This window comes from Octodon degus, unplaced genomic scaffold, assembly GCF_000260255.1.
Source record: "Octodon degus isolate 3935 unplaced genomic scaffold, OctDeg1.0 scaffold00091, whole genome shotgun sequence".
Classification (NCBI taxonomy): domain Eukaryota; kingdom Metazoa; phylum Chordata; class Mammalia; order Rodentia; family Octodontidae; genus Octodon; species Octodon degus.
Window position 1 is genome coordinate 7,539,477 of NW_004524667.1, and position 13,933 is coordinate 7,553,409.

A 13,933-nucleotide genomic window follows, 5' to 3' on the forward strand; every position below is an offset into this window, starting at 1 on the left:
GAGCAATCTCAGGATCTCAGGGAAGTCACTACTGAAGTGCATGAGGATGCAGGCAACACCACCTTGGCTGGGTGTGTTATGTGGGAACTGGCAAGTCTTTGTTAAAGAATGAAAGTGGGGCTTGGGCGGGGCGGGGGGGAAGTTAATGCCTTCACTGGCCAGAGGTTTGAACAAGCTGACCACTTGGTGGAGAACTTAGGGGAAAACTTAGGAATTTCTCAGCTTCCTGTTCTTTTTCTTTAATAGGCCAATGAAAATATCACTTCTTCTTTGAGACTTCTTATTTGACTAGGCAACATTGTTTGCTGTGCTCTTGAGATCTCATCATAAGTGAAGGTTTTTTTTTTTTCTTTCCATTTTTGTCCCCTTGGATTGCAGGTGTCTTTGAGATCTAGCGTGGCAAGCATTACAGGCTGCTATGTTTTACTACTTAGCAGTGCTGGGGAGTTCAGGGCCCCCCACACAAGCTTTCTGTCTCTGAGCTATAGCTCCAGTCCAATATTGTTATTATTATTATTATTATTATTATTATTGTCATTATTTGTGCCTGGGATTGAACCAGGGTCTTCACACTGAGCTATACCCCTCTGTACTTTATTGAAATTATTTTCTTTTGAGATGGGATTTTGCTAAGTTCCTGAAATGCCTAAGCTGGACTCAAACTTGCACTCTTCCTGCCTCAACTTCCCAAAGTGCTAGGATAACAGCTGTGCATCAGTGTGCCTGGCTGTAGGCCGCCCTTTATCATCCATCTCTTTTCTCAGTAGATGGTGGCCCCTTGAGGAGTTCCGTGACATGGCGTAGAGAAGCTCCTTTGGACTTTCGTGGATGGAGTTGTGGCATGATCAAGAATATGTCAGGGGCCTGGGTGTGGCCTTGCAGAACTGACTGGAAAGGGAAGGCCAAGAGCCAGAAAGCTCCCTCAGAAATTGGTCCACATGGTGGCCAGTAGCTGGCGGTAAGGGTCTTTCTTATGCCATTTGCAGCTCAAGCCACATCCAAGCTAAATCAGATCAGACTCTCTTGGGGACTGGGCTCAAGCATTGGTCTCTTTCAGAGCGCCCTAACTGATTTCCAGGGGTAGGCAACTGAGAACCACTGGGCTAAGGTGAGTAGAACCTGAAAAGGCTTCTTTCTTGGTGGATTCGTAGAGGTCATGGCAGAACTCTGCTGATGGGCAGTAGGCAGGGGAGGGCGGGATGAGGACAAGCTGTCTGAGAGGGCCAATGTGGCAAGTGCTTGGTACAACTTGTGTACCCCATCCTCTCTCTGTGTGCCTTAAAGTTCTGTATCAAGCTAGTATAAAGATGGGGTGGCTAGGATGTGCCTGTGTCAGAGGGACTTGAACCTTAGGTAACGAGGAAATCTACAGTCAGGGATGTCACTCTAGCTATCGCCCCAAGTAGCCACCTCCTCCTGTAAAACCAGCTCCCTAAACCAGAGCACCAAGCTCCAACACAGTCACACAATCACACATGAGGAGACAGGGTAGGTCTTGGTCCCCCAGTGGCGAGCTTTCCTCCATGGGCTTTCCTCTGGCAGAGCATCCATTTTTCTTCAGTTGCCAATAAAAATCCCCAGCACTGTTCTTTCTCCTCCGTTTCCTTCTATTGCTTCTGACAGAGTTTGCCAGTTAACTGAGGTCAGGATTTCCTTTTTACAAACAACCTGCTTTCAGTCAGCAGGGCCAGAGGTTTCCTAAATTACAAACCCTTTCATTTCTTCTGCCACAAGTCATCCTGTCAGTTTGTATAATCACACAGAATGGAGAGAAATGGAAATGCTCAGAGAAACACAGAAAGAAAGACAAGCACTTCATGTTCTTTTAAACGTGAGCCTCTGGATTTTCAAAAAGGCTCTCCTGAGTGGGATGGTCAGAAGTATTTCAGCTGAGGCTGTGTACCTGTGCACACTGTGGGTAAAATTGGCAAGGAAATTTCTTGTAAGCCTTAAATGCACACACAAGTATCCATTCTTGACATGTTCTGTTAAGCAAATGGCCTCCATCATTCATTTGAATTGGGAAACAGCCATGTCATATGCAAATGTTCTGAAAAGCAAATTTAAAAAGTTATTACAAAACTGTATATGTTTGTTTTTTCCCTTTGATATTTATAAATGCTCACTGAAAGAAAAAATTTCAACTGAACTTTGGAGTTATGACAGGATTGGGATGCTAAAGTTAAAATAAAAGCACGCATCGCTCGAAAACAGCTCACTGTGAATAAGAGGCCAGAGAGTCCTTAAAAATGGGAAGGTGTCACCTGAGATCACCCTGATGTTTAGTGGTAGACCCGGGAGTAAAAACAAAACGTTAGTGGCCTCATACCCCTAATCTTTTCATGATTCTGTGCTTCATCCAAGAGGGTAGGCTGAGGTCACGACTGCCTCCTGTGGCTGTGAGCCCTTGGGCCGAGGACTGACACAAGTTGTAGGATCTGTTCAATAAAAAAAGCTTCAGTAAGTTTTACTGTAAGTCTAGTGAAGTGTGTAAGTATCACTCATAGGGAAGGCTGTGGGTACTAAAGCAGGAATGGAGAAATGATTTCTGTCCTATCTTCTTTTATTTTCTCCCATGAAAGAGAAGCAGTCAGGCTCATGGGTAATAGGAACACAAAGCCTGAAGATTCACTCTGAAATGAACAACTATGTCCTGCCCACTGGCCTTCTCCTGGCCCTCATCATTCCCTCTCTGAGCTCCAGTTGCACAGCCCCTGGGTTTCCCCTATTTTTATTTCTCTTCCTGAGCTTGCTGCACTCTTTCTAATCTTGGGACGCTCATAGACTCTTCTCTCCTCCAATCTCTGCTTGGCCAAGTCTTCCCCAGCCTTTAGGCTGCTATGGAGCCATCTGTTCTTCAGAAAGCTTCTTCTGCCTGCCAGTATGCACACAGCAGCTCCACTGCTTGTTTTATTAGTATTGTCAATAGAGCTGCAGTGAATTCTTTAACAACTACCAGCCCAGTGATGGCAGTCAGGGTCCAGGCCACTGCTCACCTGGCTTGAGGATTTCTCCACATCGTCTCTTGCTTTCTTTAGCTCATTCTGTACTTAGTAGACAGAGTTGACTTTAAAGAGCAAGTTAGATCATACTGCTGTGTAGAACCTCACCGGCCTCTCTTTTAATACTTAGTACACACCCAAACCCCCAAATGGGCCTTCAAGAATTTTCTGGGTCTCTCTCCTTCATAAAATCATCTATTCCTGTTGTCTTGGGTCTAGGGCTTTGGTTTTCATTCCTATGATACAAAAGTACAAGCATTCTCTGATGAAGACCTTTGCCTTTCTGACCTGATTGTTTCATTCATTTACTCAGTAGTAGTTCATTTCTTGTCTCTACCAACTCCAATGTTCACACACAGCCTTACACTGAGGATAGTGCAAGGGTAGGCCCTAAGGAGTCATTCTATATAATGGAATATGCTCTGCAATAGAGTGGGTTGGGTGGGGTGTTCAAGAGAAAGAGCTCTCATACTGCTTGCCACCATGGGAGAGAAGGCACTTGAGAGGAGGGGGGATGATTTGGATGTCCCAAGACTGAAGGATCATTCATAGCACTGGACATGCTCTGAAAGGTGAGGCAGAACTTGGAGAGCACTGTCTGGTTCATTAAAGAGCCTTCTGTACTGGCCTACCCTATTGAAGTTTGTTCAGTACAGTAATAACAGACAGTGTTGAGAAGAAAATATAGTGTACATTTGGAGGTCTCTAGAATGCCAGGAGGAGGAATCTGAGCTCTACTTTTAATAGTCAAAAGGGTAAAGCTTTAAACGCTATGGTCAGTGGGTATCATGTTAGAAAATACATTTTTTGAGTGCCCTCTACTTTGCCTATACTTTCTTCACCTAAAACCTAATAATCCCTTCACTCCCACCCTTGTGCTACTCTACAAATATTCTTCCCAATCCCTGTTCCTTCTCAGGGTGGATATCTCATTATTCAAGATGCTTTAGCCTCCTGGTGTATACATGTGGAGAATACACATCATGGGGCTGATAAATGGATCAGACAACACACATGTGATTTTTTACATGTTTGTATATATGAGTGCTATATTTCTAAGATTAAATTCTCAGGAATAAGGTAACTATTGTTTTATAACTCTTGGTCAGTGATTAATCAGGCAAGTCACAGATATCTTTTAAAAATGAAACTGTCTTATATTTGTATTCCTTATCTCTTGAATATTTAAGTTGCTAAATCTATGATCTGCAATCCAAAATCTCTTATGCTGAATTCTCTTCTACTGTTGACAAATTTGAGTCAGGGTCCAATTTGTTAGTTTGTGAGGCATCAGTTCTTATGATGCTCACAAAGTCAGGCCTTGCCTTCTAGTTCTGGTGCCGTGCAGGGCTGTTGAAGCCATCGCTGCCGTTGCTTCCTTCAACTTGCTGCAGACTTTGTTCTAATGCAACTAAGACCCTGCTGTTACTTCATAGAACCAATAGGAAAAGATGACACTGAGATTCAAGGAGTATACAGTACTTCACAAATCAATTTTATTAATTTAAACACAAAATTAATGAAGAAAAATTCTGTACACAATTGTGGACACAACACACCTTTTTACAGTAAGGCCAATATAAATTTTGTCTTTTCAATCTGCATAAACATGAAAAGAAAAGGGCTAAAAATTGTCAACTTCCATTTGCTTCAAGCAAACAAGGAAAAAAGAAACTAATTGAACTGTTAAAAACTTTGGAGAATTCACAAATGACTAATTCTAGCAGCAACACAAACTTTCAGAAGAAGATGGAGTAGCTCTTTACTAGTCTGGGTCAAGGCTGGTGCCCCCCCAAGACATTTAATAACAAAGATAATTCATCCAAAGAGTAATTCCATGGACATGAAAGCTTTAGAGGAGAATGACTAGTATCCAGCCAAATCAATTGCTTTTGGAGAAACTTCCTTATGGGTATAACAGAGGTGACAATTTTTATTTCCCAAGATGTATGCTTATTATGGAACACCTAATATAAGAGATAGGTAACATTATTGTTTGTTGATGATGACTGCACCATTCATCGGTGGCAATGAACTTAGTGGGAAGGAAGACAGAATACAGACGAAGGGAGCAATGAAATTTGTGCTGATTTCCAGCTATGCGCTAATGTCCTCCTTTATCTAAACAAGAAAATGCAGGTACAATAATAATTTTGAGCACGTGAAAACTCTCTAGCCTCCAATTCACAAACCATTTTATTAATAAAATATATCTATCATCTATATTCTTTCTGTGGGATGAAGCATTTGCATCATCATTTTTTCCAAGTAGTTACATATAATACATTAGTATTGAAATGAGAAAAAAAATGAGGTGGTAAGAGGACTTTGGATTTCTCTTTCAAATCCATTAAACTATGTTCTTTCAATCAGTGCCCTCCTAACCTCATTAAAAAAAAAAAAACTCAGAAGAACTGATGGGAATAAAGATTTGGAAAACAAAATCCTTACTGACACTTAATATTCATGCTTTTGGTCTTGACAACAGCATTTAAAAAAAATCCATTATCTACATATTTATACCCAATCCTTAGATAAGGCACTGCACATGGTGTGTGTGCGGGTTGCCTCAAGCTTCACTATCAAGGCATGACTACCTTTCAATATCATTTCACTAAACAATATGTAAAAGAATCATCCATTATTACAAATTTACACCCAAAATTCTTTCTGTACATGATTGTCTCAGTGATGTACATATTATATGCTTAAATTAGACATACTTTACTTTGCAATGTGCTAATATTCAAAGAACTTGCCACAGCAAGAGGCAAAGGCCTTTAACCACTTATTTCTTATGTTATCATCTCTTCAATTATTTGACGTCAAAAAGTCTATTTGTGTGAGTTATATGGTATACGAATTATACCTCAGTAAATCTGTTTTTTAAAAAGTCTGTTCATAAATAAGTAGAGATGTATAGATTACCCTGGGGATGAGACATCAAAAAGTAAACGAGAAAATCCCTCCGCTGGTATTCGAGGATACATTTCAGTTTTTCCTGTGCAATCAGATTTGCTGTATTGGAGAAGATGTTTCTGTCACATTGAAAATGCTAAAAGCTGAAGTGCTTGCAGGTCCTTCCTTCACAGGTTTGAGCCGTGTAGTTAGTGTGGCAAAGACACTTTACACTTGCTAGAACATTTTCATGGCTTACTTTCAATGGATTCACAGTACTAGAGTCAACAGCCTTTCTCAAGAAACAGATGTGGTCCTCTGTTAACTGCGAGGGCAGCGGCCAAGACAGACAGCAGCTGTGCATCAGTATGCTGAAATTGCCGCGTTCTGGTGTCCAGCGCTGACGTGAGACCCAGCCTGTTGGATCCGGCCCTGGTCACAGGGGAGTCGTGCCATTTCATAGTCCAGGTGGTGGTTACAGGTACTCCAGTTCCAAGGCATGATGTAGGGCCATGAGGTCCGAGTGGCTGGAGACCCTCCAGAAGGGCATCGCGTGCTGCAGAGGGGCAGACACATGGTGAGGACAGAGAACGCATCCAGGACAAGCCCTTCTAATACCTACTGGACTTCACTGCCACATTCATTTCAGCACTTCTCAGTATTACAGCAGTTTAAAATTAAAAATCAAACTTGATCCTCTCTGAAGAATACTGGACTGAGTTTTTAAATATAATCTAGAGTCTGTTTCTTTTAAGGAGGTGATAGATACCTCTTAAGAAGATCTATCTAGTGCAATTCAAATGCCAGTTCTGAACTTGAACTAAAACCATCAGTATGAATGAAACTTTCCTGAGGAAGTGTCCCCTCAAAATATGCATGTAGTGGATATTTTAATGCTGAAGGGTTAAACGAAGTTTGTATTTCATGAGTGTAAACAGATTTCCTTCTTTTAGGTGATAGCAGTTAATGTTTTTTCAAACATAATCTTGCTCTTGTAAGAGGCAACTGTTCTTTCTTCATTTATTTCTATCAGTTATTCTTCATACTGACCTTCAAATGACTATCAGATGAGAAAAACTTTAAATGGACATCTAGGGTTGGTCTGTGTGAGTTTCTACATACTTATACCCAATCCTTAGATAAGTTTTTTAGATGTTATTAGAGTCATTGATCTAAAAACCAAGTTCAAATGATGGGAATATTTGTGTAAATGACGAGAATGTTTGTGAAACATGTAAACCAGAGAAGAAAAACAGGACAAAACACATCACCTCAATCCATGAAAGGTGAAAACATGACAGAAAATTTCACTTCAGAAAGACTATGATATGTACTTATGCAACAACAAAATACTTTTCTCAAATAAGAGAAATATAATACCACATTTTAGAGGACAAAATTCTGCTTATTTCATAAATAATTTTTAAGATGTATAAAGTGGGCACGCTGAGGTTTAATTTGCAGTTGTAGTTCTGAGATATCTGGGAAAATTTCAGACTAAGGAGAATCTAGCTTGGAGAAAAACAGTAGAAGGCAGGTTTTGCTTTTTATTCTATAGGTAATGACAAAAGTTACTATTTTGGTATTGATCACATGGTTGTTAAATATCAATAAACAAACCACTAAATGTCTTTATTAACAGAATGTTCACCTCAGTTCATGTACTATATTCTAGTCTGGGCTCCATACAACTCTGGGTTAGCTATAATCTTTGTAATTCTTCAAAAACAAAATAGTTCAGACATGTGTACCTAAGATTTTTTTTATAGGTGTATAGAAGGATATTCTACTTAGTTCCATTAAATTTTAAGGTGCAACACTCTGCATTTATTCACTCGGGATTTTTTTAAATCCTGTAGGCACAATAGCTAGGTGTAGAAGAACCAGAACTGCACATGGCTCTGAGTAATCCTTTCATGGTCTGTGGGTGAGTATAAATGAACAACAACCATGAAAAGTAATCTCTGTTTTAAGAGGAACAGAAAGGAAGAAACTGTCTTTGCCTGGAGAGCTGAGGAAATGCCTGCAAAGAGGACTTGATAACGGAGCTAGGCATGACGGGGTGAGCGTTCAGGAGCGTGCTAGGATAGCTCTGAGGGTTGGGGTATAGAAGATAAAGGAGAAATTCATATTTAGCACACTGGCTGAGCATGAGAAAGACATATAGTTGGGGATATGACTGGCTGGGTGGGCCAGAGGGTGCAGGGCAGGACAGTTCTACTGCAGTTTATTGATACTAATGATAATTCATTGGATATTGCATCAGATACTAAGCCAGATGCTCAGAGATAAGTAGGTGCTATTATCTTAATTATACTGATGATAAAAACAATCTTCAAGAAGGAAGAGAGAGGTTTAAGTAAGAGCTGGGAAAGGCTGAAACCAAGAATCCTACCAGCTCTATGCTGAATCTGAAGTCATTTGCTGTACTATCTCCTAAGTATTCTTTATAGACATTTTATTGAGCTGTATCAATTATCAGCACCATAGCACAGGTTAAAATAGACACACGCATCCATCCCTACTCTGCTCATAAGACCCTGAAAAGTTTGAGCTACTGTGATCCATAGATATGTGTTACGAAAATTATCACTTTCAATACAGAAAGCAGCCCTCTGTTTTCCTTATTCAAACATATATCTCATCTTTTAAAATTTATTTATTTATTTGCTACGGGGTCTGGATACCCAGTTTGGATTCAAATTAACCGTCCTATTTCAGCATCCCCTGTGCTGGGATTAGAGGTGTGCACCACCACATCCGGTTTGGGGCCAGCACAGCATGCAATACCAGGGACTGAACTTGGGTCCTTGCACTTGCCAGGTAGGCTCTTGTGTCACCAAGCTATCTCCCCAGGCCCCCAAATCCCTTCTTATCTGACACCCCCAAAATAACCATAACCATTTCAGTGTATTTTCTTGTGTACACACATTCAAACATGATTTAAATAGACATACACATATGCATGATGGACCATTCAGCATCCTGCTCATTTTAGTACTAAAATTCATTCTATATACATTTTATAAGAATGTCATTATTTTCAAAGTTTTCAAGTATCCAACCATATACAGAACTCTTAATATTTAGCCATCTACTGTATTTGGCATCTATTTTTAAGTGCTGTATTTTAAAATGTACTTTTCATATTTTCTTTAATTTGCCAGCGATCCACTGCCTTTCCTCACAGCTTCTTTTCATTTTTATTGATTTTATGTAATAAAGAATGACAAAGGCTCCTCCCATAGCCATCCAGAATTTGTAAGATATCTACCTTCACAAATCCTTATCAGGTAGGATGATTTTCTTTCAGAATAGGCTCAACCTTTTTGCATGTTGATTAATTGAAATTAGATGTTTCCTATAGACAATTTTTATACATACACAATCGCTATCAATGGTAACTTGAAAGGTATGGTGCATTTAGAAACAGTGAGGAATGCAATAAGTGACACAGGAAAGGAACTGAAAAAATTCTAGCTAAATTCTTTGGTACTGGTTAAGGTGTATCATGTTTCCATTTATTAGGAAACACAACTCATGCAATGGCTGTAGTCTCATCTGTAGAGGTATAAGGTTGTTGGTAGCCTAACAACTGTTTTCAATTGTACTCACAATACTATCTCAAAAGATGGGATTTACTTACAAGGAGCCTACGCTGGCTTGTTTACTGACCTTGAAATCCTAACAGCACTGGGTTTCCTGGAGAGTGTTATTAAGAGACACATGGCCGACAACAGCCTACAGTCAGTTCAAATGATGAACTGTACCTGCAGTGTAAGACAGATCACCATAATGCAGTGGTACTAACACTATTTCTTAAAGCAGAAGGACCAACGGCTTTGTAACCACAGCTGACAGATTCTGGGAACAGTTGCATTGATGACATCAGACCAGCTTCAGCACTGTTTCATTACTTAAGAGTAATGATGTCTGCTAAAGCCAGCAGTTTCCTTCTTGTAAAAAAAAAAAGAAAAAGAAAAAGAAAAAAAATGTGCAAATCTAAAATATATTGCTTACTATCAAGTGGATGTTCTAAAAAAAAAACAACAACAACAACCAAAAACTAATCTAGGGGAGAAGATCTATGGTTCAAAATTCTGCTGATAAATCATTAGAATTAATACAGTACAATAGTACTTACCCTAACTTAACTTGGTACAAAATTGATGGAAGCATTTTATGCATTTCTGGGCGCTTCCTATGATGGGTGGGCGCACACTTTTTCTATGCATTAGTGTGGAACAAGTATTTCTTACATGAAATCAGAGAGAAGTTATGACAAAAGAGGGAAAGAGAGAAACAGGCTGTAATGAAGAGACCTGGCTGTCCTCTCTGCTGATGACACTATGTGATGACTTCTCATTATGGCAGCATCTCCCCAGAGCCTGGTTTTTTTCTCCTTAAATGAATGTAGTGGAAATAACTCAAAATTACTTCTATGTTGATAATTTTTATTATCCAAGCAAGCAAAGGCCACTACTTGTGTAGCACCATAGCTGTAGTAGGAATACAATCTATGAAATGTAAGTGTCTACTGCTGGGACAAGATACAGCTGATGAAAAAGTCTGATTATAATGTGAGGCAGTGTGGCTTAAGAATCAACCTCAGAGAGAGGGGAACCCAATATATGCTGGAAAGTGAGTTGGGCTTCTGTTGACCTGGAAGAATGAATAGCGTTGGGGAGGCAGATGGTCAGAGGGTGAGAGTCGCAGTTAGGAGGAGATGCATATATGGCACAAAGCCGACGGGTGGCACGCATGGAGCATTTGCAATCACTCGTGTGGAAGTGGTGGTGCTGAAACGGTGTGCTCATCCTAGAGACTGATAACAAATGAGGATTTTCTATTACAAAAGCATTCAGAATATCTAACCAAAGGGTTTTGATTTTTAACTTGTAAATGGAAAGGAAAGGAAGATATCACTCCCTCAATGCAGAGAGACCACAGGAAGCCAGGGCATGATAGAATTAGGAGAGAGAGAGAGAGAGAGAGAGAGAGAGAGAGAGAGAGAGTAGTAGTAGTAGTAGTAGTAGTAGTAGTAGTAATAAGTAGCAGAGACACCAGGTGGTAACGGTGGGATATAGTGAGTACACTGGTTGGGAGACATTGCGAAGAGAAAATTCATGTGAGTCAGTGAAGAGTTGGAAGTGGGGAACACACCCAAACATGTCTGAGTAAGTGGGTAAACTGGTTTAGGACAGCTGAGTTTAGGATCACTTCATTCAGCTATTCAGTTAGGTATGACATGTGATAACTAGGTGGAGATAGCCTATCAAGTAACTGGAGCCCAGAGTCCAGAAATCGAGCTACTCATGAAGCCTAACCAAAATTAGTTTCTCAGGGAGCCATTCGTTGAGAGAAACGGGTACCAGAGGAGCACATGACTTGGCTCTTGAACTAAAATACAACATGTTCTTCCTGCTTCTCCTACAGGTGAAACTTTCCAAATTTCCTTACTCTGCCCTTCTTCATTTAATATTTTATACTTATCCTTTTGATAACATATACAATTCCTCTCATAAAAATATGGGTACATGGATACTTACATGTGAACTGAATTTCTCCTGAATTATTTTAAAATGTATTAATAGAGATAAAAGCACTTACTGTCTAATTCAAATATTGTATTTCTATAAATTTATCCCCAGCTACACTTGCATGGACTCAAACCACATAAAAAACATTTACTGCAGAATTCTGTTTAATAATAAATACTGGAACCTACCTAATGTTCAGCCCCAGAGGACTGATTAAATAATGGTACGTCAGGCCAGCCAGATATAGCTCAGTGGATTAAAGTGCCTGCTTGGGCAGATGCAGGGACCAGGTTCAATCCCAGCATGCCATGCCAGCCCTGCCCCTGGGGTACCCTGAGACAAGGACTGAGATTGGGCATGGTAACACACTCCGGTAATCCCAGCTCCTGGGAGGCTGAAAACAGGAGGATCACTATGAGTCTGATCTACATAGTGAGACCCTGTAGACCGTGTACTAAATATATTAAATAATAAAATAATAAAATAATAATAGCACGCCCACACAATGGAACACCAATGCAGTTGCTTAAAAGGACAAGAAATGCACTGATCTATGTACTGGTATAGATAATACTACAGTTAAGAAGAGAAGAAAAAAGTAAAATTTCCATTTTTGTTTAAAAATACAAGTATTCACTGAATTCCGCATCCATGCCATTTCTAGGTAGTTTGCATATGGACATGCATACACATGGCCCTCAAAAATTTATTCCAATAACTCACTCTGAAACTTCTAACAACACTGCCTTTTAATTATTTGTATCTCTGCTTCATTCTAAACAGAAATGAGCTCTTTAAGCATAAAGATGAAATCCAGTTTGATACCTGACATACAGTAAATGATCATTAAGTGTTAATAAATGACATTAAGTCCAGTAAGTTGCATTATTATCATCTTTATATACCACGTAAAACTTAATCAACAATTAAATTATTTTATAACTTTTAAAATGAAAGTGTCTTATATTTGTATCCTAAATTTAATATCAGGTGTTATCAGTTAGGTTCTCAGTTTTATCTTGGATTTCAACAACTTTTAGAGTGCATATTTAGGCCAAACAGTTTTTAATAAAGCCTTTGTTACTCGTTATGCAAAAAATGGCTATTGCCATTTTCCATGTTATTTGCTAGAGATTTATTTTCAATAGTTTTCTGAAAAGTAAATAAAGTTATTTTAGTAAGGCCATTCTTACTGTAGAAGTGTACTCAATATTAACATTTTGTTTTTTCAAACATCTACACATGTCTGTTTCATACAAATGATACTGCATGATAAGCAAGTCATTTCATGGTTAAAAAATTCTTTTCTGTTTGAAAAAAGTATTTTTATGATACTAATTATACAGTTAGATTAAATTACTTATGAAAGACCTTATACTATTTTGGCAAAGAGAATCAGGATGACAGAATAGACTTCCAGTGACCTTTAACAGCATAAGCAACTAGAAAATTTCTTTCCCTAGCAAAATAACGTTATTAGGGAGATGAAAACATCTCTATAGGGAAATGAGGAGAATGTTATAGTAGATTGTAAAAGAATGTAGAAAACTGAGATGCAATCTAAGTGGTTAAAATTGATTCTGAAGAAATGCACAATGTTTGATTTTGTAGAACATTTTCATGCTCGAATGTGCAGAACTTCACTGACTCGCCATACATTTTATTTAGTAATTTAAGGTGCTCAGTAACTAAAGTATCAGAATTAATGATGTGTTGTTAAAAGTTTAATCATGAATGTAAAAATCAGGAGAAAGCAGACAACTGTATTGTTATACAGTATATCTGCCTCCAAAAAAGGAAAAATATTTATTTTTAAAACACACATATTTTTAAAAACTGAAATCATGTTCAAGACAGACACTTCAATGAAGTTTGTAGTTTGAAGGAACTTTGTTAGAAAGCTCATGGCCAGAGACATGGCTGGATTCAGATACTGGTTTGGTGCCTTTCTTCACCCCGATGCCCAGTACCTCTGGGAAGGGAGCCCAGGGCCTTTGCACCCAGCTACATCCCCAGCACTTTTTATTCTGAGATAGGGTCTCGCTGAGTTCAAACCTGTGCTCCTTTGGCCTCAGCCTCCTGGAGTGCTATAGTTATAGGCGGGTGCCACTGTACCTCCCCTGCTACTTTGGCAACTCTTTGGCTGTTTGATTTGGCCAAGTTATTTAACCTTCTTGTGCTTCATCTGTATAGTGGGTCTATTCCTTCCTCATAGAATCATTGTGAGCATTAATGAAATAGTGGGTAGAATGCCTAAGAGAAGGACTTGGATACAAGGGTTTGAACTTAGTAGCAATTCTTGTTATTTATCAGGATGATAATCCATCCTATAGCATGGCTAGCCATTGCTTCACTTACTTCATTGCCTTGAACTTTAATCTGGATTTTATATAGTATAATGTAAAATTTGTAGGGCTTTTCTTCTCATAAACATTAGGCATTCCATACTTCTGTACAGAACAAACTTAGATAATATTGACTATAAATTGCAAT

At 39.1% G+C, this 13,933-nt stretch overlaps 1 protein-coding gene across 5 annotated transcripts in view; it reads right to left on the reverse strand.

Moving 5' to 3' along the window:
• Positions 1 to 4,512: 4,512 nt before the first annotated feature.
• The window catches only part of Eya1 (EYA transcriptional coactivator and phosphatase 1), a 163,423-nt gene continuing 154,002 nt past the window's right edge, over positions 4,513 to 13,933 (reverse strand). For all 5 annotated transcript variants that reach the window (XM_023722405.1, XM_023722403.1, XM_023722401.1 and 2 more), the window contains one exon: positions 4,513 to 6,456. In XM_023722405.1, the coding sequence (XP_023578173.1) occupies positions 6,376 to 6,456 (81 nt within the window). In that variant the 3' untranslated portion in view covers positions 4,513 to 6,375. The remainder of the gene's footprint in view (positions 6,457 to 13,933) is intronic.